The 26487-nt window shown below is 43.4% G+C and overlaps 1 protein-coding gene across 3 annotated transcripts in view; it reads left to right on the forward strand.

The window, feature by feature from the left end:
* Positions 1–1640: 1640 nt before the first annotated feature.
* Positions 1641–26487, forward strand: part of CADM1 (cell adhesion molecule 1) — a 328206-nt gene continuing 303359 nt past the window's right edge. For all 3 annotated transcript variants that reach the window (XM_068554918.1, XM_068554919.1, XM_068554920.1), the window contains exon 1: positions 1641–1788. In XM_068554918.1, the coding sequence (XP_068411019.1) occupies positions 1656–1788 (133 nt within the window). In that variant the 5' untranslated portion in view covers positions 1641–1655. The remainder of the gene's footprint in view (positions 1789–26487) is intronic.

A 26487-nucleotide genomic window follows, 5' to 3' on the forward strand; every position in this document is an offset into this window, starting at 1 on the left:
CTGGAGCTTTCCAGACTTCTAGAGGGCTGCCTGCAGTTCATGTATTAGGGACTGTAATTACAGTGCAGAATATCCAGGCCTGTGAAGACAGGGCAGTCTTGAAATTAGTTTATGCATAATGGATAATAGGAGGCTGTTTTTAAGTGTAACTCATTTGGTGGGTTGGCAGATCTTGACTTCCTTTTTGATATGTAACATTTATTTATTTATTTTTTAGCAAGATGAGGACAGAGGGCTCCTCTAGACTAGAGCTCAGACTTAGCAATTTACATTCAGTAATCTCTTGGTCATTTAGCCACAGATAATTTGTCATGGTTTGTTTTAGCTGCTGTGATATTGATATTTATTATGCAAATTGTATTTCCTACATCTTATTGTTCTGCATTCTATGAATACTTAAATTATTATAAACCTTTACACTTAATATGGCTCGTCCTTCAATTTGATGCTTGAGCAACAGAGGGTCAGAGAGCACACGATCTTCTAGAGGGGAAGAAAATAAGTAATTAAAAAGCAGACAAACAAGAGAGCCGGCTGCCTGGCTCAGAAGAAAGCAAAGGCAATTTCGGGGAGGGAGAGCGAGTCCGAGAAGCGAGTCGCTTCAGCCTGGAAAGCCTCTCCCAGAGACGCGGGAAGCTCAGAGCACCTGTTGGTCCCCAGCCGCCTTAGGCGGGACAAGGGGCAAAGGGGCGGCGGGAGGAGTGGGTTTGAGCCCTGAAGGAGGAAGATGGCAGACCTTCTCTCCACACCCCGTCTCCGCCCTCCACCCCGAAGCCCTCACGGAAAAGGTTTTTTGTTGAGTGTGTGTAATCGTAATTATCTAATAATACATGTGCATCATGTATATTAAATACACATATATCACATATACATTAAAGCCAGGAAGGAGACCTTCAGCAAGCTGGGGAGCCGGAGCCAACCCTCCTCGATCTACCTTTCCCGAGAATCTACCGCAAACACAGAGACTCGAAAATCCCAGATCCCGATTCCGGCTCCTTTCTCCCAACTATGCCCAAGTCTACCGCTAGGCTGTTGAGCGGGCTCTCCCGCTCCGCCGGACGTGCAAAGCACGCATGCACTTCTCCCAGATTGTTTTGTCAATCCGGGGACCTGCCTTCTCACTCTCTACTCCCGAACAGCCCCCTTTTCCCAAAGATCTATTCCTTCGGTGCAAGGTGAGTGACGGAAATTTGCAACGTTTTGTTTCCAGGCCAGTTGCACTCTGCGTACCGGGCAGGGGAGCCTCCTAGGGAGATTCTCGTCGTCTGGTTGATGTAGCGATTCCTATAAACATTCCTAATAAAGGTGTACGGGAAGCTAGACCCGCCCCCGGCGCCGGAGCCCCTGTGCGCCACGGGCCCAGGAGAACACTTTTTCCTTGATCCCGGGGAACCGAAAACAAATTTTAACATAAACATATTTGCATACGCCCCTCCCCCTGGCCCCGCCCCTAGGTGGCGCGGGCGCGCCGCCGAAGCCAGCGCCAGGGGGCGGGGTGGGGGAGGGGGTGAGTCCTCCGAGAGCCGGGTACGGCTCGCGGCGATGTGATTGGTCGGTCCGGACTCCGCCTCCAGCGCATGTCATTAGCATCTCATTAGTTGTCCGCTCGGGCTCGGGAGGAAGCCACAGCCGCCAGTCTGAGGCAGGTGCCCGACATGGCGAGTGCTGTGCTGCCGAGCGGACCCCAGTGTGCGGCGGCGGCGGTGGCGGCGGCGGCGGCGGCGCCTCCCGGTCTCCGACTCCGGCTTCTGCTGTTGCTCCTCTCTGCCGCGGCACTGATCCCCACAGGTAGGTGTGGGCACCGGCCGGTTGGCCCCCGAAATCTCCTAAGGCACCCCGGTGGCCGTAGCCATGGAGGGGGGAAACGTTTCCATGACAACCTTCCCCCACTTCCTAAATCCAAATCGGAGGGAGAGTGGAGAGGAAACTCAGGGCTGAGAATGGAAGGGGTTGAGGGGATCGGTGAATCTCCTCTCCCTTGCCCAGCTCGGTGTGAATTAGAGCTCGTAGGGATGGCTGCACCCACACCTTTTCTCCCCGGCTTGGCGCGGGGCGCGGAGTGGAGTGAGAATGTGGGGCTCGGGGGCTAGAGAATATAGGGGAAGGGGGTGGATCAAAAGCACCCCCCCAAACCTTCCGGACCCTCCCTAACTCGCTGTTGTCCCCGTAACTTGCAGGTCCTCCCGCCTCCCCGGGCTGCCCATTCGCCCCCACCTCTCCAGCGGGCGCCCCGTTCCCCATCCCCGAAACCTCCCCATGGCCGACTAGCGGCCCCCTCCAGCGCGATTCCTCACTGGTCCACAGGACATCTCCAGATTTGTCTGATCGCTCCTGCTTTCCCCGCGCTCTGCCTTTCTCCCCTGTCCACGAACAGCTCGCCCCTCGTGTCTCCTTCCAGCCGGATCGCGGCCCCTCCGCCCCCTCCGCCCCCTCCGCCCGGCTGCGGGTCTCCTTGGCCGGGCTCCAGGCAGCGAAAGTTCCCCGGGCCCGGCCCCGCGGGGGGGCGGTTGCTGTCGCCGCCTCTGCGGGAAGAAGCCGGGAACCCGCAGCCCGCCTACCCCACAGCGTCCTCCGCCGCGAGTGGGGACCCCGGATTTCCAGGCTGCCTGTCATTTTCGGCAGCTTGGGGGTGGTGGAGGGAGCGTTCGCGGCCTCTGCGGCCAGGCGGTCACCCTCCGGGCCTCCGAGCGTCCCCTGCGTGCAGAGCTGTCTTGGGAATTTGCCCAGGGGCGGCTCTGCGCGCCCCGCTCCTTCCCTGAAGATGCGGAGCACTCGGCTGGAGCACGCTGTTTGGCTGACCGTGTGCCGGGCGCGTTGGCGCGGTCGGGAAAGAAGAGGGCAGTGTTTGCTTTTGCTAACAAAAGGGAGCTGGAGCTCTTCCCTAGCGGAGAGCCCGGCCGTGCTGCACCCTGCCTCCCCTTCCCACCACCGCCGCGCTTGGCGGCCGCACGGCGTCCCAGCGCCCCTGGCCGCCTGCTGCGGGCTGGGAGCAGGGAGCCGGGACTCCAAGGCGCAGGGCCGCGGGGGGCGGGGAGGTGCAGGAGGGGATGCAGCAGGGCTCGGCGCCTGCAAAGCCCCTCCTCGCAGCTCGGAAGCCGCAGGACCCGCGAGCAACAAGTGGCGGAGGACACCGAGAGCTCAGCCCCCACCTGCGGAGCCCCCGACCCGGGCGGGTGCAGCGCCGGGGCCACCGTGCCGCTCCCGGGGTGCCTCTCCGCTTGGGCTGTGCCTTTTGTTTACACGCTAGAGGACACACAGTTACGTAAACACCGCAGGAGACACGCTGTAGGAAATGGGGAGATCTGGGGGTGCTAGCTTTGGATTTGGGGGGATACCGGGGTGGTTGTTTCCCCCCACTCCCCAAGACAGGCTTGCAAGGGAGCTCGACTTGGGGAACCTATCGGGGATCCATAGGTGTGGGAATCTGGCGGCAGCTTCAGTTCCAGAGCTGAGGATTTTTTCTTCCATGCCACTGTCTCCGGATGTTGTTTATGTGTTTTTGCACTGTGAATTCCTAATTTATGAGTTACGGGATAATTGGGTTCAGCCGATGCCGGTGTGGTTACAACTTCATTTCGGGTGATGTCTCTGACTCGATGGGTTCCATGAAATGTTCCTGAAAGAGATCCCTCGTTCTGCTGCATTGTAAAAAGCGCCAGTGTCGGTTAAACGTGAGCGTTACAGGCTCGGTAACTGGCGCATAATAGAGGCAACAATAGACTTGTATTGGCTGCAAAAAAAAAAAAAAAAAGGGCGGGGGGGTGGGGGAAGCGCTGGTCGGGATATTGTCTTTGGACTAAAAATGGGAACCGTGCAATGCCGCTTGCCAGCAGAGCAGCATCAGGTTATATACCTCCTCTGTCCAGCCTGCTCATTGAAGGCTCCTGGTAGTAGCAACAGTACTGTATTTGTAACTATCTCGCGGTAAGAAGTTGCCTTCCCAGCGAGGGCTATATGCTGACTTAGAAAGGAGCGGTCTGGAACTCAACCGTGCATGTCAAAGCTACAAGAAAATTCTGTTGCCAGTTACCATGGAAGCAGCTTCTTGCTCCTGTGTACATCCCTGTTTGTACGCTGTTATCAGATTGTGTTCAAATTAGAAAGTAATTAGGTTTGATTTGTAGTGAGGGGGTGAGGCGCCTTTCTTTAAATCGTTTTTTTTTTTTTTTCCTTTAATGCGTTTTTTTGGTGCTGAGTTTGAGAAGGGGTCTTGGCCTAGCCCCAGGTCCTAGACCCGGAGAGTAGATTTCAGGTGGGGACCAGGGGACTTCTCTTCCTTACTCCTCTTAGTTTAAGCTTTGTCAGAGACCTCCAGTTCCTACTCCCAGGATTAGAGAAACCTGTTGGCGTTGCCTTTTAACTTCATAAGGCTTGTTTCATTTACAGCCTTGCTGGGAGAGCCATCAAGGGCCATTGTGCAGTGGGTCCAGGTTCTGTCTTCCCCTGTAACTGAATCCATCTATCCCCTGGAGAAAATCTCCCATCCCTCCTGTGGTGTTTGGATGAAATGGATGTTAATGAAATGCAGCTAAAATGGGCTTGTCAAAGCTCACTCCTCAGTGTAAATCACGCCCGTTTAGTTTGGGGTGCTTGCATGATGTTGTTTCTGACCCACAGTGAACCCGTGGTTGATCACCCTCCTCTTACATTTTCAGCAGTAGAGAGGATGGCTGATGGGTGGGGAAGTGTGGTGGTGCTGGGAAGCCCAGGAACTGAGTTTTTGCTTGTCGTGGCCTGTTGGGGCTTGTGTACTGGGGATAGGGACTTTACAAAAGTGCCGCCCTGCTATTGTCGCCTTTCCCTGCCTCAAATCCAATAGCTGCGGGAGGGACTTGCACTTGTCTGTGATAGCTTTGATAAAATATCCCTCATTAATGCCACTTTATATTTACGGTGTGTCACTGGAGACGCACAAGGCTTCATTTAGTGACTTGTGTGACGAGACAAGCTTGCATTATTTGCCTGGGACATTTTGGAGGAACAAGAGAGCCATTGAGCAATCTTTTGAAATGAACAAATACAGAAAAAGGGGGGAGTAAAAGAGCAGGCAGTTCTCCGGAACAAAGAGCTTTATTCATATGGATGTCGTACATGCTTTATCCAGTTTTCCCAATGGCCCTCCTGGTAAAGGGGAGTGGGACAGGGAAGAAGCCAAGGCAGGACACTGGCGCTTCCTCTCTCGTTTCCTGGCTTCATATTCTTATCTGACTTTGCCCTCGACTCCCTGGACTCCTTGCCTGCTCTGCTCAGCTTGCTCGGCTCCCTCTAAAACCCCAGAAGGTAATGGGTTCCTGGGGCTAAAAAGGAGATTTTCAAATCCTTTCTCCCAGCTCTGAATTACAGCGGAAGAAAGTGCTAGTAGCTACCTGTTGAGATGGATGGTCTTTGGCGGATATATCGGTTGAATGGAAAGAGATGTCACTTTTCTGTGACGTGTGTCAGGAAGTGGTTGATAGTGAATGTCAGATGGGTAAGAGGTCTTGCAATTATAATATTAGCCTTACTATTTATTTTTAAAGAAATGCTGTGAAAACTAAAATCCAAAATTGTCATTGTCATGAGTGGTGCTCTTGGAGTTTTCAGTGACTTTTGCCCACACCTGGTACATTTTGGCCTTATTATACATAAGTGAATTTTTATTATTCCTTGGCCTATATTGCTAAGTGGTTTTCAGGCTTTAAAAACTTGATAATATTGCTGTGAATATAAACTCAATCTCTCAGTTTCTGTATGTGACATATTAATGCTTAATTGGCCACTTAGAATTTACATTTTAAAAATGGTTTTGTGTGTGCCTGTGCGTTTAACAGAAGGCCCGTTTTTATGCAGGGGAATCTCTTAAATTGCACCAAACTAATCAATGTTATGATGTGAATGGAAATTTACCAGCATATAAAGAAATTTTCTACGAAATAAATCCGAAGGATTCAAATGTTGTACCTCTTTCTTGGGAAGAATAGTACTGACCATCATGCTGGGCATTTTCAACTGAAAATCCAGCACAGAAAGGAGAAATCACACAGCGACATCTGTTGCAGAATTGAAAATTTGCTGCTTCTAGTTGTAAGCAATTAGTCCCATATAAGCACCTAATGGTATCAGCCTGTGTGTGTGTGTGTGTGTGTGTGTGTGTGTGTGTACTCACACAAATATGTGTGTATCCACATGCATATATGTATATATATGTACGTATACAGAAGCTCAGCCAGCGTTCATAGTCACATTTAAAATTATTTAATAGAAAATATAACATTTTAATGCCAAGTTCTTTTTCTTAATATCACCTGTTGAGGAACTAGACATTCCTATAATCATGGAATTTTTGAAAGGGGAAGGATATTAGAAATCATCTGGCAAAATCTCATTATTTTGCAATGAGGCAGCCGAAGCCCAGAGAGGGAAGGACCGTGCTTACCGCTGAACTGAGGCTAAGTTAGCTATGCTTCCTGGATGGCGAGCTGGTCTCTTGATAGCCAGCCAGTGAACCTTCTCTTCCACCTCCCAGCAAGGATGCCCAGTTAGGGATATGCATCGTGGGTAGATGGTATCTTGGGTAGGAAGAGTTTGTATTCTGAAGGCAGCAAGAGTAATTATTGTTCTGCATAATAAACCGATGGATCAGAGGTGTGACCTCTGGGGAAGAAAGGACCAGTTTTTGGTAAGGTTGTCTTTAGTGTTGACAAATCATTCTGAAACCTCTGGACTTCATTTGGCAGTCACACATGAATGTTGTTGTCCAAAGCACCTGAGTAGAGGAGAGCTCTGGATCTGTGTCCCGGTCCTTTAAGTCCGATGCGTGAAAACTAGGCTTCACAGAAGCCTCAGCTTTAGACTTTTAAGCTTTTGTTTTGTCATTTCAAGGAGTCAGATTAACAGGAGAACTGGTTCCACATAAGAAAAAAGGAAGGGTCCTTAAGTCAAGAACAAAAACACATCTTGATTTTCTTACCAGGTACTTGTGCCTTTCCGTTAAGGCTGGGAAAAAGCTCAGAATAATTTTTTTTCTTAAAGAAAAAATTATTTTATTGTTGCAAGATGACCTTTTTTATACGTCAATCATATTTTCTTTGTTTTTTCACTTTATTATGGAAAATTTCAATTATACACAAATGTAGAGAGAATGCCATAATTAACCCTCTTTGCAGATCATCAGGTTTGGTAATTATCCACCCATGGTTCATTTACCTTCTGTACACCTCCTCCCCTTCCCAGATTATCTTAAACAAATCCTGGACATCCTATCATTTCTTCCATAAATTACTTTAGAATGAATTTCTGTAAGATACAGCTCTTCCTCTACGCCCATAATCACAGTATCATTAGCTGCATGTACATTTTATCCACTGGTATACAGATTTTCATCCTACTCTTGCTTCACCCTGGAAGGTAGAGTGAAGGCTTGTTACAGTGGGTAGAAGCTGAGGCGGGAGCTAGAAAAGCCAGAGCATGATTACTGCCTGCACTGAGGAGACCTTTTCGTGTGGTTTGGTTTATTCTGAGCAAGGTTTTGTTTGGATCGGATAAGATGAGTTTTATTGTGTAACTATGGTTGTGTAAATATGCAGTAATTGTAGCTAATTCCTCAGTGGCGAGCTATGGAAAAACATCCTTGGTGAGATTGGCCATTTCTAGATGTTCTCATAATGAATGCTCTCCATAGGAGGACTTCTGTAGGAAAGGCTAGTTTAGTTTGATGGCTGTGAGATACCCTCATTCGGAATATTTTCCTTTAAATGTCTCCGTGGTATAAGTGCCTTTGCGTTTTGTAAATATATGGCTTCAAAGAAAAAGATGTCTTTTCCCATTTCTAATTAGCTAAGTGTTAATTTCAGCCTGTATTCTGTAACTGAAGTGATCAGAAAATGCCTTTGGTGTGGGAAACCCCTAGGGAGCTGTACGTTTTTGGGCCTTATTTTTGTAGGATGGGGGTGTGGGGTGGTAGGAAGAGAAAATGTTAACTCTTTTTCACTTTTCAGTGTTTGCCCCATTAATTTAAAATGTGAATTTTTAATTTCAGCTGGAAATGTTAGAATGCCTCAGTGTTAATTTCGGAACTTCTTTGCTTTCTCGGAAGATAGGTTGGTTCCATTTTCCGGGGTTCGTGAAATGTGAGGTTTTGTTTGTGTGTGTGTGTGTGTGTGTGTGTCTATCTTTTAAGAAATTCTTTCTCAAATGTATTTAACGTGGACTATAAATCTGAAGCGTTTGGGTTTTTGGTTTCTAGCCAGACAAGTAATTACACATGAGATGGTTTTGAGGGGTCCAAGCTGCCCTGACCGGGTAAAAACCCGCCTCCTGTGCCCCTCTTCTGAGCTGGCCACGGCACCAGAAAAGCACAAAGGAATGTCTCCATTTAGGGTTTGGGGAGCGCCACCAAAATCGAATAAAAAGGCTTTGTTTGGAAACCATCAATGAAGGAAGGAACCCACTGGAATGTTTGTAATTACAAGTGGCACCTCCTTGTTTAAATTTCAGAAGCCACAGTTTCTTTTTCAGAGATTTAAATTGCAGGCTCTAGCCAGCAGCTGCTGTTGTGGTTAATGTGCACTTTCTCTTTGAAGATCTTCCAGTGCTGGTTCTCAAAAGCTTTGGAGCAGTTGGCCTTGAACTAGGGTTAGAAGAAAGGGAGATGGAGGTATTTATATACATGCACAGCAAAAGTGATGTGTGGCCTTTATTATTACTCAAAAGAGGAGCTTGGCGGTAAGGTTTCGAGAACACTGAGCGCTAAGAAAAAAAAATCTATTATGACTGACAGGTGTCTTGAATGGGGTGATTATCTTACGAGAGATGTGGGGTGGGGAAAAGTTTTTCTTTTAGTAGATGCTTTACTGGAATATAGTCATTTGATATTTCAGAAATGTTAAATAGCCTTGAAATGAAAGTGCTCTGTTTCATATTTAAATGCTACTCAGTGTTTGATGTTGATATTCTAGTGGCATGGACTTTTAAAAATGCCTAGAGTAAGTGGCTTGCTCGTGGCAGTCTTCCTTGGTGAGGTAGGCACTCTAAACCCTCTTGAGCCATCCAGCACTAGACGGCAGTGTCAAGTTGGAATTAAGTTACGAGGTCCCTGGAGGGGGTGGGGAGGAATCTCCCTAAAAACAGAGGGCTCCCGGGCCCCATCTCTTCCATTGTCTGTACCATATCTCCACTTGGCTAGGAATAATCTAGAAGTTAACATGTCAGAAATTGAACCTTTCATCTTAGATCTCAACTTTTCACAAAGTCTCCATTATTGCACGTGACACCACTGTCATCCTGGTCTCTAAGGCCCCGAAATTTGGAGTCTTTTTTCCCCTCCTTATCTTTCACCCTTGGACTGAAATAAAATGGGATAAAATGGGGCTGATTATTTCTCCACAACATTCTCTGGGAAGCCTCAACGTCCTCTCCAAACCATGTTTTACTAGCAGAAGCTCCCTAGCCAATTCCCCTGATCCTAGGCTCTCTGAGCCAGAATTTAAGTCCTCCTACCACAGCTGTAATTCTTTCCTGGACAGGATCAGGACATGCCCTTGCAGAAAACCTAATCTCAAATTCTTGCTCCTTGCACCAGATTCGAAATCCACATTGTTTTGTATTAAGGTTGTTCCTTCCTCAATTGCTCTCTCACTCCTTCTCTAATTGCCCTCATTTCTTATTACTTTTCAGCCCAATCCCGATGAGACTGGAAGACTGATGATTCTCCAGTGAAACCCAGGAAGAAAGTGGTTTCCCCTGATCAGCCTTCAGCTGGTTGCCTTTGCATATAACACTGCTCTCTGATCGGTTTTCCTCTTAACTGTTTTGGTTTATAATTGTAGGGTGGCTGAATCTCCTTGCCCACCTTGAGAACAAACATCTTTCCTTTGCATCTTTCAGTTTAACTAACACGTGCTTATCTAAAATATATGCCCACACAGACATTTCCTTTTTCTGCTTTACAGGTGTATACATGAGTCTTTCTTTCCAGTAAGCCACAATATGTAGATATTATTGCCATTATTTTCATGAAATTTTCAACCTTAGAATGCTGAAAGTGTATTGTGCCTATTTGGTAGTACGTGTTGGAATACAGGCATTTACTATAGCATGAAAATAGTGTAACTGAATTCACAAATTACAAGCTGGCAAAGTAAGACTTTGGGGCAAAACGTTAAGCCTTGAGGAGTTGGAGACTTTGGAAGGGTCAGAGTCAGAGAGCCTGGTCTGGAGCTGCTGACTTGGCATACATGAGATCAGCCCCTCTGAAGATTCTCCAAAAGATGCAACCTTAGAGGAGCATTTGGTGCTCATGTTTTCGGTGCATCAGTTGCTAAGAAGTACTACCCGGGAAGCCAGAAGGAAGTGCGCTAAAAACCCAGGTCTTTATTAGCTAACACTTTAAATAGCGTTGACTTTGGGAGCAGTGCTATCTCACTAAACACAGGCATCTCTCCCATTGTGGCAGATCGCATTTTAGGCGATTACATAGAGGGTGAATTGTTACTGGCTTAAGAAAAAAAAATGAAATCGTTGTTTCTCAGTCTAACTGCTAAACCTGTTATCTGAAGGATCTTTTCAAAGCCTTTATCTGGTACTAATATCTGCCATGCTTCTTCCCTTATTTTTTTCCTCGTCTGGCATCCTTCCCCTGCAGAGTTCAGTTTTTGCTACTGGAAGGTTATGCAGCATGATAATTCAGTGGTATGAACACTTGATTATCATGGAGTATTTGGGGACGGTCTTGGGGGAAAAGGTCGTATGTCAAATGTGGTATGTATTTGGCTCTTTGCTGATTATCAGCCTGGGATAAGCCAAGCCATGCAGAAGTTACTGCACATCAACAGCTTCTGAGTAGAAGAGGAACCCTGCTTCATTTCTCTTGCAGAAACCCTTACTTAAACAATGAAAACTTCAAAGATAGGGAGAAAAAAAAAAGTTAATTCAGTACTAAATTACTGCTCAAATGGTTTTATCTCTTAAAAGGTTCAACTAGAGATTAGCTTAAATGACACTGAACTTCACTTTTCCTTGTGCATATCTTGTGCGCACACATCATTGTGAAGAGACCTCTGTCTCCTTTCTTTTAGTTTTGTTAGTAATCACGTGAATGTTAGTTGCTGTTTGTTTCCCTTTCCTGAAGCAAATCTCTCCATCTCTGGGCCAGGTTGGCAAGCAGAATACCCGGTCTAGATTACAGAACAGTATAAACCTAGTGCTTTGCTTAAGAGCTAAAAACAACAAAAGCAACCTACCTTACAGGGTGTTAAAAATAAAAGAAGATCATATGTATGAATGTCCTTGAGAAGGAAGTATTTTATATATATGGCTTTCATTAAAACAGCCACGGTTTAGTGATGGGGGTTATGTTTCTGACTACTACTACTGCTAATCACGTTTGTAAATCCCTCACACATTTGAGAATATTGAAAAATTCTGTGCTGAAAGGATTAATTCAGGATGTACTCAACTGTCTCTAAGGTGAAACTGAAGAATAAAGTGGCAGTAAGATTACAGACCCCTCCCGGAGTTGAATGTTTTTTTGGAAGTAAACGGAATTATCCAGTCACCTTGGAGAAATAGACAGTGATTATAATCTCAAGTTTCTGGGCCTTTTAACACAGGCAGGACTTTATGATTTTACTTGCCCCTTGTATTTTATATACTATATTTAAATCAAGTACTTGTATTTCTGTAGCTAACCCATAAGGCACTTGGAAGAAAAATGAGAATTTAAAAATTATTGTTAAATCAAGTGTCTGCTTTTATACCAGGCATTGTGTTTGGTGCAGTTATAGTTGGGTGCGTTGATTCCTGAGGGATACAGTTGGTTTTCTCAACTTTTATTTTGAAAACTGACAAAACCGCAGGAAAGTTGAAAGTATAACAAATGCTTGTACACCCCTTACTTAGATTCATCAACTGTCAACATTTTGCCCATTTGTTTTATCTCTAGCTCTCTAAATAATGTATCCACACATGTCTTTTTTGTTTTTTTCTGATCCATGTGAAAGCAAGTTGCAGGCATAGTGACACGTCACCCTTGAATACTTCAGCACCAGACTCCTGAGAATAGGGACATTTTCTTCCACAACCTCATTACGTTCAAGAAATTTAATATTCACCAATATTATTTAATGTCTAGTCCATGTTCAAAGTTCCCCAATTGTCCCAGTAATATTCTTTATCTGTGTTTCTTTGTCCTCCCTGATCTAGACTCCATTGGAGATCACACATTGGATATGGTTTTCATGTCTCTTTTTCTTTTAATCTAGAACCATTCCCTTGCCCTCCACTTTTATTTTCGTTTGTTTGTTTGTTAAGGTTCTTTTAAGGAGTGTGTGTGTGGGATGTCTTTCATGGTGTTGACATTTTGTTGAGTCCAGATCTGCAGTTTTGTGGAACGTCCCACGGTTCTACAGATTGTTTGCTTGTTTCCTCCTAGTTTGATTCAGACTGTAATCATAGGCAGGAACATGGCACAGCTGATGTTGCCACCTTTTAACATCACATCAAGGGCAACATAATAGCAGTTTGTCCTAATTTTAGCGGTGGCAAGTTTGATCCCTTTGCTAACTGTATGTTTAGTACTCGGTTGATGTGGATTTACAGATTTCTCCACTTCTGTCCCTTTGTCATTAATAAGTGATTTGTGGGATATTTTGAGATTGAAGATCCTGTTCTCAAACACTTCATCTAGTGGTTTTAGCAGCATTGATAAACCTTGTGTAAATCAAATATTACACCAGTGTTTATAAAATTGTGCTTTTTCTAATTGTCATTCCCCTGTATTGGGCAGAGGCCTTCTTGAGTAAAGGAGAGCTTGCCTTTCCCCCATCCTCTCCTTTTTATTTGACAATCACAGTGGACTCATAAATTTAAAAAAGTTTCAGTGTGATAATATTTCTTTACCGTCAAATTTGGTTAAAGGGAACCCCTTCAGTCTGGCTCTTGTATCCTTTTGACACATCTCTGTTGATTTTTAAGTTCTTTCTTATTTTATGTCACAAGAAGATGTCTAAGCTCACCTTGTATTTTCCCTGCTCCAGATCTGGAATCAGCTCTTTCTGCAAGAAGCTGTGGTTCCTTTTGGTGGGCAACTGGTATTTAGATACCAAAGACTTGCGCTCATTGCCGTTGACTTGTTTCAGTGGACAGAACTAGGAGATTACATGTATATTTATTATTATATAAATAAATTTATTTATATTTATATATATCTGAATACATTTAAACTTTATACTTATTTATTTAAATCATGAGTTCATACTGATGTCTTCAATTCTATTGTAAAACTAAGGTTCTTTCTCCCCTTTTCTCATTCCTTATTTGTACTTTTTTCCCCCCACGGTGAGAACCTTGATTCCCAGCCATATCAGTGTCTTATAATTAATGCAAAAAATAGTTTTGGAATTACTCCACAGAGAATACTGTAGACGACAAAACTGCCAGGTGAAGCTCAAGATTTTTGCCATTCTTTTTGCCTTTAAAATAGATCCAGTGAAGGTTGATGGTCAGAGTACTGTGTTCACAAGTTCACAGATTAGTGCCTTGTGTGTGTGTGTGTGTGTGTGTGTGTGTGTGTTATCAATGAGATGTATACTTAGGATCATTAATTTCTGTTTCTGATCAATTTTAGTGTTTTACCTATCCTTGCTGATTTAAGTTTATATGTTGAACATGTAAATCATTACCATGGCTCAAAAATCAAAACTATGTAAAGAAGTGTCACTCCCTTCCCTGTACTTCCTGGCCCATTCCCACCCATCTTCCTGTAGTAGCCAATTTCATTCCTTTCTCATGTATCTTTCCTATTTTTCCTTTGAAAAAATAATAGGTAGTGTTGTTCTTTGTTTTCATACTTTTCCATAAACCGTGTTAACATCTGCCTATAATGTCTTATTTGACAAATCCTGGGTTCTCATATTAATTTGATGATTTACCCCCATTTGGCTTTATTTCACTTCAGAAACTTTTTTTTTTTTTTTTTTACTATATTCATATCTCTTCCATTTCTTCCTTCTAGGGTAATAGTTCTCTTTGGGTAGTTAGAAGAATGCTTTATTTTTTTTCATTTAACTCACCAAATTACTTGCAAGAAAATAGGGACTGCCCTTTTTCATATAATGCAATGTGTGTCTCTGATGTTCATTAACTGTGCCTTACTTTGCTTCTCAGCAGTCATCGTTTACCCTTCTCCTCATCCAGTAAATTGGCAGATCTATGTCTCAAGTCCCAATGCCGCAATTCTTCCTACCCTTTTAAAAAAACTGTGTTATACTTACTGTAAAGTGCACAGCCTTTTGCATCTAAACCTCAGACCATGTTCTAAAGGTGCCTATTGAACATCTCAATCTGGATATTCCACAGTTATCTCAAATAATATTAACAACAAAACAGCAACTATTATTTTGTATCTTCCTTCAGGATCTCATTTAATCCCTACTGTCACCCTGTAAGTAGTTATCTCTCTTGCTTCATTTTACAGATGAGGAAGTTGAGAGGATGATAGGACCCTTGTCCAAGAGGCACAAATAATAAGTGGTAGAACCAGGTCTATCTTCAAAACCCATCATTTTAAACACTTAAGTACATTTTCCTAAAGTTCAAGATGTCTAAAACTGAACTTAGCATTTTTGCTCTCCAAACCTCCCACTATCCTATATTTTCTATGCTGATGGAAGGGTATCACCAAGCTGCCCAATGAGTTAAGTGAATCTGGGAGACATCTTGGAGTACTTCCTCCTTCGCTACCCTTTCCCCCTGTGTTAGTAACTAAGTCCTGCTTGTCTCTTGCATTCACTCCTGTCAGTTTCACCACCACTGTCTTAGTTACCCTTATCCTCATTTTACAGTTGAGGAAAGTAGATTTAGACTGATCTAACAGTCCCTTAATTGGTCTGTTTACCCCTAGTCTCATCCCTTCTAATGCATCCTTAACGCTGCTTTTAGGCAGATCTTTCTGAAACACATATTAGATTGTCACTTTCTTGCTTAAAATCTGGAAATGTTTTCTTGGCACCTTAAAGATGACACTTACACTCCTCCAGTGTGGCCTACAGTGCCCTTTATCACCTGACTTATGTCTTCCTCTCAAGCTCACCTCTTGCCAGCTGTGCACACCGTGTTCTTGCTTTAGGAGCTGCACACCGTGTTCTTTACTTAACCAAAGTAAATGTGTCCTAGATACGCCACGCTCTCTCAGCCTTTTGTATGTCACCTCCTCCTCCTGAAGCATGCTTATCTAGATGGCTGATTCCTACATATCTGTCGAGATCCAGCTCCCAATTTCTCAAGGAAACTTCCATGACCTCTCAGGTGGGTTAGGTGCCTTTTCTTTGTGCCCCTCTTTTGTACTTCCTTAGGGGCTCTCCCAGACTTATCTTCTTTCTTCCTGTCAAGCCATCTTTCTCCAAATTGCCCCAGGTTCCCTCTCTATACCTGTGCATTTCATACTTGTCAGACTTGTTTGCACCAGCAGAAATGCCCCATCCTCTGGTCTTCCATATCAGCATGTTTCAATCCTGTGCGTACATAAGACCCAAGTCCAGTGCTTCTTTTTCAAATCTTAATGTGCTCTCCAGCCTGAATGTAATATTTTCCTTTCAACTTCTTTTACAATTTCTCTAGCCATCCCATGATATTTAACACTTCTTACATTATCATATGTTGACGTGTGTCCATAGATAGGTGTCTCCTAGCCTTTCTACAGGAGGGACTACTGCTTATTCATCTTTGTATCCTTAACAGCATAGAGTTAATGCCCTACACATAGTATGTGTTCAATAAACATTTGTTAAAGCAGTGAATGAATTGGAAATTAGGTCTCCATTGCCCATGAAATCGTCAGCATAAATGTGAACAGAGAACATGGTAATAATAATTCAGTCTTGAAGAGCAGCATAAAGATGCATCACTCCAAAGGTTGTTTATTCACTCACCATTTTCCTGTTACACAATCTGATTTCCAATACGTATATAGCCTATCTTTTCTTATTTGTCATGAATACTGGTAGTTGGGGTTTAGAATTCGCATGAGGCCTTTGTGTATGAATTTAATTTAGTGGTTGTCTAGTTATCGGCTTTTAGAACTGTAATTCTTAGTAGACGTTGTTTGTTCTCTCTTAATGGATCAAGGGCTGTCACTATCTGATGTTTTCGTAGCCTGAAGGACTGACTTCTAGCGTGTTTGTTCATACTTGGTTGTTGGGCAGTCGTTGGAGAGATTTAGATACCAGCCCAAGTAAGAGAACCTCTTTGCATTTACTTAATCACTGTACAGTCCTGATATGACTGGACTTTGTGTCATTGCTAGGGCCATACTGGCACGTTAGAGTTGCAGCAACAAACCAAGAAACTTCTCTCTGAGGCCATCTGCCCCTCTTCCCCTCAGTTTTCATGAGAGCCTTGTCCTAAAACGGATATATTCTCAGGAGAGGCATGGTACACATAGGAAAATTTAAACCTCAGGGTAACAGTTTTCCTTGTACAGTAATAAAGATATATGTGGAGTCTGTGGCTTCAGGATCAAAAAATAGATCACAGTTGTTGGATCAAACACGAGAAATGGCTTGTTGCTGTGTTTTAAAAAAATGAGATGGGTAGGGCAGTGTGTTTTGTGGAGATGCTTCCACTATTTGTGTGACTGGGTAGTTGGTGCTAAATAAGACTGTGGCAAAATTAAGCTTATAAAGTTAATTGCCTACAACTGATCTAGTTTTAAACAGAAAGATGATTTCCTGTTGTTCTTCCATGGAAGGTGGGAGAGATTTCATATGCAGGCAGAGGGAGAGGGAGTTTGCTAATGTTACCTTTTAATTTAGGAGAAGTTTGGAGTTTGTTCTTTCCTGTGAATATAGAGGTGGAACCCACTCTAACCAGAGTTTATTGCTGTAATATTTTTAAAATGCATTTGTGACACTGATAAATCTGTGACCTTGTCGAGGCGTTTTTGGAGGGGAGGGGGTGGCTAGCCTTTTTCTCACTGTCGTAAGTGATGTCTGCTCAATAACTCTAACTACCTGACAGTATTGGGAGGGGAGGAGGACCTATCATAACTTGTTTTTATGGCCTATTTCTGAAGTGTTTCCTTCATATTCACATCCATCCATTTAGACTCCTCTTCTCCCTGCCTAAGGCATGCATCCAGCCTAGGCTGTGTTTGGTGCTTTAAATGCTTTGAATTATGGGGAATCGTAGCATTTTTTCGATGCTTCCCTTGTAGCTATATAGCTCTCTATTGTCTTAGGTTACACAGCTTGCATTTCTTAGGCGTCGTGTGTGGATTATTGCAATTAGTTGAGGTTTTGAGTGGAATGACGTATCTTCCTTGATTTTGTGCCATTTGCCATCTTCTCTATCTTGGTAGACACTCTTTCAGAGATTGCCTTCTTAAGAAATCCTTCAAGGCAGAGGAATTAAACCCTTCCTTTCCACTATAAATCTTGGTAAATATATCTTTATCAGTGTGACCTACTGTCAAGTAAATAATGATGTGATAGCAATGTTCATGAAAAATTATATCTTTGAAATATACATTTTGTCAGTGTGTTAATATATAATATATGATTGGTATTATCCAAGAAAAAGAAAAGATTAGTAAGTCAGTTTCTTCTAGAATTAGGTGGCTAATGCTTCAAGCATCCTATTTAAAAACAATTGCTTCTAGGTCCTGTTGGCAGGATTGCTTATTTCATTATTCTGGTCATTTGCATGCAAACAAGTTGATGATTCTTTAAATAACCACCATGTTCAGTCTTCTTTTCCTCTTGAAATGTTGTTCCTCCAGCATTGTAGTCCATTCATGCAATAGCATGAATCTGGTCCAGAAAGAATTTCAGGCTAAAGAAGTAGCAGAACTTTTCTTCACCTTTATTTTTTTAACCAAAAATGATGTTTCATTTTTATATTAATTTAGCCATGATGACATCCCTTTATCCTTGTTTCATAAGGTGAGTGCATACAGAGTTATGCTTTAATAGACTATTTTTCAAGGTCTTAGGATATTTTTAAATGAGGTCATCACCTTCAGGATTTTGGCCTGAACTTTCCATGAACTAAAGGAGGAAGAAAAGGATAGACTAAAAAAGAAAAAAAAAGATGAATATATAATCTACTTATAATGGAATAACTGATGAGAGTTAAATTCATTTTATAACATTTATCTGGTGCTAGTTCCCAGAGCACTGTACCATTTCAGCAAGATAAGTTCCACATTTATATGTTGGATCTCTATAGGAGGCCCTTTGAAAAAGTGTTATACTCTTTTAAAAAAGGTTTGAAAACCACAGATCTAAACAGAATGAGTCCTTCAGGTTCAAAACAACATGGCTGGAGAGAATGATGCCCTGGTTCCTGAGATCACATCTGGGCTGAGGCTAAAGTCATAGGCAGTAACAAGGAATGCTCATCTGCCTCATCTTTCCTTTCCTCATATTCTCTTTGGGGTCCCCGAAGGTGTGACTGTGGCCACAGCAGAGGACTGGATAAGGAGCTGAGATTTCAGGTCACTGTCATCTCTGTCTTTCTATCAGAGGGATATAAAGAAGGGAGCTAACATGGAGTTGGAGTGTAGAAGGCTTTTCATTTAAATGAAGTCTCGAAAACACAGGGAAGATTTCCACCCAGAAAGAGGTGAGGAGAGAGGACATTCCAGGTTGAAGGAGAACCCCATGAGTAAAGGCTTACAGGTAGGAAAGCTAAAATGGCATGTGAGAGATGGGATTAGCAAAAGATAACTGGGGGGCAGATTGTGGAAAAAACTTTGAAAGCCAAATTTAGATTTAATTCTGGATGTCATTGGGAACAGGGAAGTAATGTCAGATTGGTGCTCTAGGACTATGAATCTGGCAATGGTTTGTGATTAGATTAGAAATGAGACACTGGTTAGGGGTATAATAGTTCAGGTATGACTTTATGAAAACTTGAATTAGGGCAGTGGAGGAAGAATGGAGGTGGAATTGACTGGAGAGTGGGGATTGAGGGAAAGTAAAGACTAAAAACGAAAGCATGCTTTGATTTGGAACTTGAGTGGCTTAGGAGAGTGGCTGTTCCAATGAACAGAAATCAGAATATCATGGCGGGCTTAGTAAGGGAAGACAGTGAGCTTGGTTTTGGACATGTTAAACTTGAGCTACCATTAGAACATAGTAGAAATGTTTAGAAGGTCATTTGAAATGTGATACTCGAGTTTAGGAGAGAAGCTGAGAGTAGAGCTAGAGATACAGATTTGAAAGTCATCTGTAAAGAGTTGACAGCTGATTCTACATGACGCATTGATTCAGTTACTTATTTGATACACATGTACTGAGATGCCCGTTGTGTGCCATTGTGTTAGGTGCTGGAGAGGAGTGTATGAGGGATCCTGAAGAGGGTCATAGAGGTAGAACCTTAAGGGAGGTGTGTTTTTAGGGGACAGGATAAGGAACTGTGATGAACTAGTCAGGACTAATCAGAGGACTGGAGATTAATGCTGTGGATGGGGGAGGCAGTTGTAGGCAGGGTTGATGTGGGCTGGAAGTCTGTTAACTAAGTTGCTGAAGAGTCTTGAAGCAGTTAAGGATTGTCTTGAAAGTGAATGAACTCTGGGGAGGAGGTTGTATAAGAATGAAATTAGGTAACTTAGCCAGTCACACAGCTAGGATGTTGGAACACTTATTTGATTCCCGATTCCAGGTTTTTGGACTGAAAGTACTCCAGTGAGTCCGGTTCTCATTGTAGTACACAGGTACACCACACTGTGCCTTAAAATTCATTGTATAGGGGGCTGTGAGAGCCTGTTCAGTCTGTCCCTAGGACTTAAAAGGTTTAATTACGATTCTAGAGGTTGATGTTGAATAAAAAGCACATTAACGAACCTCACAGTTGTCCTTGTATTTCACGTAATGAATGACAGCTTTGGCAGGCTTAAGCATGTAGGCAGGATAGATGGAAGCTTTTTCTGGAAGTGTGCTTCTTTAACAACCACCACCAGAGAACAAAAACAAATCCTGGTGTAGCGCGGGAAGCCCTTTCAGGATGGCAGGAAGAATCTAGGTCAGCTTAACGGCAACTCCTATTTTTTAGGTAGATGAATGTTTGCTACCCTGGCTTTCAACAAGCTGCGTGAAGTCCAGAAAGACTGGGCATGGTTCCTTAGTGCATATTAGTCAGCAGGGGGTCACGAATTAAATTGACATGTGGGAGCATTTTGATTTGCATTTGACTAGTGAGAGTGTAGCTCAGGCCAATATGGCAGCCTGCTGAGTTGTAGTCTGCATTTGCTTAACTCTTCCATGTAAAAGGTAAATCCTTGTGGAATTTTTGCATATTACCTTTAGGACCTGACAAGTCTCCTCCTATAGGTAAAATGATCAGAAAGGAACTCAGTTGAGCAGTGGAGTGCTGAAACTTTCCAGCCATGTGTCTCCAGCGCTTTTCAGTAGACCCTTCTGTGATGATGGAAGGATTCTGTATCTGTGCCATCCAGTGGTGTAGCCACTAGCCATATGTGACTATTGAGCGCTTGAAATGTGGTTCGTGTAACTGAGGAGCTGAATTTTTAATTCTCTTTAATTTTAATTAACTTAAATTTAAATAGCCCCATATGGCTAGTGGCTACCATATTGGACAGCATAGCTCTAGACTAAAAAGTAAGAAGCCAAATTCTCATGCTTATCCTTATTGGAAGAGGGGTTGGGTGAGGGTGTTGACTTCATGCTGAATTCAGTAGATTGGTATTGAATCTTGGACTCAGCTACTGTGGGTCTCCAAATTGTGCATTTTTCTCTACTCTTTCTTGCTTTTCATACCTAAAAGCTTCTAGAATATCTTAATTGTTCTTTCTTCATTTGAAGAATTATCCCTTTTGGCCTTAGAGGGGTATAGCTCATCTAGTGCACAGAATTAATAGCTCTAGCTTTGTCCTTAGAAAGCTAAACCTTGGGGCTTCCGTGGTGGCGCAGTGGTTGAGAGTCTGCCTGCCAATGCAGGGGACACAGGTTCGGGCCCTGGTCTGGGAGGATCCCACATGCCGTGGAGCGACTAGGCCTGTGAGCCACAATTGCTGAGCCTGCGCGTCTGGAGCCTGTGCTCCACAACAAGAGTGGCCGCGATAGTGAGAGGCCCACGCACCGCGATGAAGAGTGGCCCCCGCTCGCCGCAACTAGAGAAAGCCCTCGCACAGAAACGAAGACCCAACACAGCCATAAATAAATAATAAATAAATAAATACAATTTAAAAAAAAAAAAAAAAGCTAGATCTTGGAGGTTACTGTTACATGACTGTACTGCCATATGCCAATTCACATTGTTATCTTTCTTTTTTTTTTTTTTTTGTTGATGCCGAAAGTGAGTGAAATGTGAAAAAAACATTCTTTATTTTAAATAGTTTTGACTGCCAGGTTAATGCGACTCTTAAGCGGAGCTTCATGAGGTCTGGCCATAGTAACTGCTTTTAACTTGATTTAAAGTTCTTAAACATTCTGAATTGCTTCACCTAATCTTTTTATACTGACGTACAATTTTCAGGCTCTTTTTTATTTTCAAATCCATAACTGACAGCTGCTCAACACCTCATTCAAATAGTTTTAAGAGTTTTAGAGAAATGTTGGGACAGGCTGGATTTACTGACATCAGTTAGATTGAGATATTGTGGATTTAAAGATGATGGAGAGGGAGAAAGAAAAATATGAAATAATTATTGCACGTTCACTGCTTGCCCAATGACAGTGATTTGAAGCCTAATAACCAGCAAAACTGAGAGACAGCAGAAGGACATTGGCATTCACTTTCAAAACTTAACATAAGGAATGAATTTGGAAACAAAATTTTCATGTGTGGTCCCGTTCGTTTTATGACATTTTAAAGAATACTGATGCACAGAAATGCATGTATACCACAATCTTACTACAGACTTTTACTTGAAATATAGTCTACAGGTTCTATAACCTGTAAACTCCCAGAAGGAGTGAACTCTTTAGGGGAATCTGTGATGTCTAGTGCACAGCCTGTATTTTTCAAGTGAAATTGATCATTTTATAGAAGAAACAAGATCGTGAGATCTCCCACCTTTACTTCCCGTGACAAATGGCACCTACTCCATGACTCGACTCAAGAAGGCTCTGTGCTATAGTGAATATAAAGAAGCTATAGAGTGTAGTGTTTGTCCAAGAGTTAAAATTAATGTGACTATAAATTTTGTCCTCAGCCTTTTTAATGCCTTTTGAGTAAATGCTGCATGCCTATCTGTGTGGATGTGGGCATGGGTATCCCCTACTATGTGCTGGACACCGTGATAAGTACTAGATTTACAAAGATGAATTATATAGGGTTTCTTTCCTTCAGAGATTTATATTTTAGATTCTTGTGCAGGAGATAGTGAAAATAACAATGCTACGTGCTTAGACCCATAATAGACATAGTTTGGGAGTGCTACAGAAGGAGGAGGAGTACCTACACTCTGTATGGAGACTTAGCATCAGGAAAGACTCTCAGGGGGCCCTTGAGTTGGGACTTGAAAGATCGGTAGGAGAGAGCTGTACAGATGGTATTAGGAGTTTTTCCAGGTAGAGAGATAACATGTGGACAGATATGGAAGCCTAAAAAGCATGGGGGATTCTGGGAACTGCAAATAGTTTGGCATGGCAGGGGGAAAAAGCCTTTGAGGATGCAGCAAAAGGTGAAGCTGAGGAAGGTACACGGGAGTCAGATCGTGAAGGATCAACTTAGTGATGAGGAGGAGCTGAAGCTTTATCCCATGGAGGGTGTCAGTAGCAGGTGGGGAGAATCCAATTGACTGTGTGTGAAATGGATTGGGGAGAGTAGAAACCAGAGATGGGAGAGCATTTAAGGAGAAGCTGTGGGAGAGTAGCTGGGATTATGAGGGCCTTAGCTAAGGTATCTGATGTGTAGTTTGGGAAGAGTTGCTTTCAGGATATATTGAAGAGGGTGGAATTTCATGACTGAATGAGGAGTGAGAAGAGGGTGAGTCTAGATGAATGATCAAGTTCTGGCTTGGCCACCTAGGTGAGTGATAGGTACACTAGTCAAGACAGAGTTTAGAAGGTGGACAAGATTGGGGATTGAAGATGACGTGCTTAGCTTTGGAGACGGCTGTGGCATGTCCAGGTGGAAGTATCTAGCAGCCCTCTCCAGTACTCAGTGGAGCCATGGCCATGACGAGCTCTCCTAAGAAGAATGTATACACTGGGTAAGGAGAGAAGAGGCGTTCCAGGATAGAGCTTGAGGGAACATTAACAGTTAAAGATAGACAGAAGATGATGAACCAGGGGCAGGAATGAAGAAGGAACTGTCAAATTTTGAGGAAAACCAGCAAAGACTTTTGTCTTGGGATCCAAGAGAGAAGAGAGTTCTAAGGAGGAGGGAAAAACACTGTCAAATGCTACAGCGAGGTCAGATTAGATAAAGGAGGCTGTTTGTGGACACGGCACTCAGGCATATAAAGGGGAGCTCGGCCTAACAATTTCAGTGCTGGGTGAATGTGGAAACCAGATGGCAGTGGCTGGGGCAAATGGGGAGTGCAGAATAGGAGGTGGGAGAATAGACACGTTATTTTGTTTGTTTGTTTTTTAAAATTTATTTAATTAGTTAATTTTTTGGCTGCACTGGGTCTTCGTTGCTGTGCGCGGGCTTTCTCTAGTTGTGGTGAGCGGGGGCTACTCTTCTTTGCGGTACGCGGGCTTCTCATTGCGGTGGCTTCTCTTGTTGCGGAGCACGGGCTCTAGGTGCATGGACTTAAGTAGTTGTGGCACGTGGGCTCAGTAGTTGTGGCTCACGGGCTCTAGAGCGCAGGCTCAGTAGTTGTGGCGCACGGGCTTAGTTGCTCCGCGGCATGTGGGATCTTCCCGGACCAGGGCTCGAACCCGTGTCCCCTGCATTGGCAGGCGGACTCTTAACCACTGCGCCACCAGGGAAGCCCTGACACATGTTTTAAGAGAGGAAGCTGATGAAGTTAGGGCTAGGGAGGAGGAAGTGGAAATAAAGAGATGTAGGAATGAGGGAAATTTAAAAATATATATACTTTCAATTAGGGAGATTTGATAAGGTTTATAGAAAAACCAGAGGGAGTTTGAAGATGAAGAAGTGAGAGTTGATCACTGAAGGAGTGAGGGCTGTGATGAAGGCCAGGTGGGGGGCATTGGCTTGGAGAGGAGGAGGGAGAGGGACAGTTTTTCTTCTGAGATGGAGGTAATGGGAAAGGCCTTGAGGAGAAGGATGGGTGTAAGCTGGACAGTATGTGGGACGGCTGAGGACCAAAGAGACGAAGATTCTCCTTGGGAAAGTTGGAGCCCATGTTGTACCTGCTGACGTTGGATGTGATACTGACCAGGGTTCTTGGCCTTCCCCAATCAATAGAAATTGACTGGAGGCCGGAAGGGAAGTTCACCGCAAGGCTCTACTGGGGCTCCTGCAGCTGCAGGAGGGAGCAGAAACAAGTAACAGGTTCCCGTACTCACTCCCAAGGCAGGGCGAGCTGGTTTCTTACATGGGGTGAGGGTAGGGGAGTGTCCAGGAGTCGGGCCAGAGGGGAGGCTTAGGTGGTTTGCAGACCCTTTGGTGGTGTTGAGTGCAGGGGGCATGTGCAGTACCCTGCTTTTGCTACTGACACCGTTTTTGCTCTAGTTCTTCAGAAGTGGCAGTTGGGGTTTTTGGCCTTTTTGTATCTTATCCAGAATTTGCCCCAACTGTGCATCCAAGCAGTTATTTTTAGTCCCTTATAGTTTCTTTGTATGCAAGCGGTTATTTTTAGTCCCTTATAGTTTCTTTGTATTTTCTTGCTCGAGGAGACGTTTGTCCAAGTGCGAGCACTGCAGCAAGGGGTCCCAGGTCCTAGGTCCCAACCTGTCTCAGATGGAGCTGGAGGGAGAAAGGGGAAGGTTTGAAAATTACCTGCCCGCTGTGGGAACTCGGAAGATTGTGGAGAGCACGTGACTGAGGTTGGAAACCTCACATTGCGGTGACCTGACCACAATCCCCCTGGCCTTGCCTCGGCAACAGACGCAATGCTCCTCTTTCCCAGATGGACACTTTACTACCGAGGGGTCCTTGATCCTTTCTTCCCTTTTAGAGGGGCGGCAGGTCAGTACGTCATGGACATTTAGAGCCAAAGCGACTTCAGAGATCTACAGGCTAGCCTCCCCATCTTATAAATCAGGAAACTAAGGCTCAGAAAAGTGAAGTGATTTACTCAAGTAAATCGAAGGCCAAGACTGAGCCCCAGACTCTGACCGGCAGCACGCGGCTCTTTTCTCTACCCTTGCTGCCTCGTCGATGAGGATTATGAATAAATTCCACGCATTGTAAATGCTCTTAATATCCTATTTTGGACACTGGGAATCCAATGCCATTTTCTTTTCTTCCTCTCTGCCAGGTTCAAGCAGGTATAACTATACTCTCAGCTACTAAAAATAAGTAGGCTTATCTATTTTCTTCCTAAGTGGAGGTGACGTTTGATTAGATGAGAATATTATTTGGGACTTGTAAAAAGGTAGAGCTTAATTGGTGAAATGTTTGAAATTTCTAGTCTTAGAAACTGTCTAATTTGAAAGGTAGGTGGATTTATTCATTCATGCATATATTCATTTAAGTTTCAATTATTCCATATTTCTAGAGTAAGTACCAGCTAGGCGCCAGGCATTGTGATGATGCAGTAGCACGAATTCCCATATCTGTCCGAACGTCTGTTGAGAGTTAGCTCTCATATTATACCTTCCTCATCTAAGGTATCAAGTTTAATATCGGTAACTTGTGAATGCCTCTTTGGGATATGCCATCTCCAACCTGAGCCTAGAGAAGAACTAAGAAGCAGATAATAGCATGTCTGTTGGATAAACACAGATTTGGCAGGAATGATTTAGTGAGGAGCAGGGGGCCCTTAATTAATTACCATTGTTTATAATACATTTTCTCCTTTGTTTCCAAGAATAAGAATTATTCAGCAATAAGATTGATAAATAAAACATAAAAGGTCAGTTATGGTTGCCCTGGTAACTATATTTCTCAGTAAGTATTTTGTTTACCATGAAATGTGTCCTGGGTGATTTACTGTAAGTCAGACTCTGAATGTCATGACTTTTTGCATTTGCGTTTCTTATGCACTCATTTAGGAGTGACAATTTTGTAGGGTTTTTTTGGGGGTTGGATTTTAAAGCTCTGTGTGATGGGGATCCTTGTGTTCTTTTCCTTTTTCTGGAAGACAAACAGGAAACTGATTACAGTGAATCTGTCTGAGTCAAAGAAGAACTTCGAAGTCTAATGTGGGACTTAAGAGGATTTGAATGACTTGGGGGATACATGAAATCTCTTAAAACTAGAATATTTTCTGCAGAATGTAGACAAAGCATATTTTCTAATAAGTGATCAGGAATGTGTTAAAACATACCTTTTGATTCAATCCCCATGCAATTAATTTTGAGTAGAATAAATTATTCTCAAAAAAGTATTAAAGATGAAAATCAAAATAATTAAGCAATTAAAGCAATTGCTACCTTGAAGATTTTTGGTAGTATGAATTAAAGTTAAGTG

This window comes from Eschrichtius robustus, chromosome 11 (genome assembly GCF_028021215.1).
Source record: "Eschrichtius robustus isolate mEscRob2 chromosome 11, mEscRob2.pri, whole genome shotgun sequence".
Classification (NCBI taxonomy): domain Eukaryota; kingdom Metazoa; phylum Chordata; class Mammalia; order Artiodactyla; family Eschrichtiidae; genus Eschrichtius; species Eschrichtius robustus.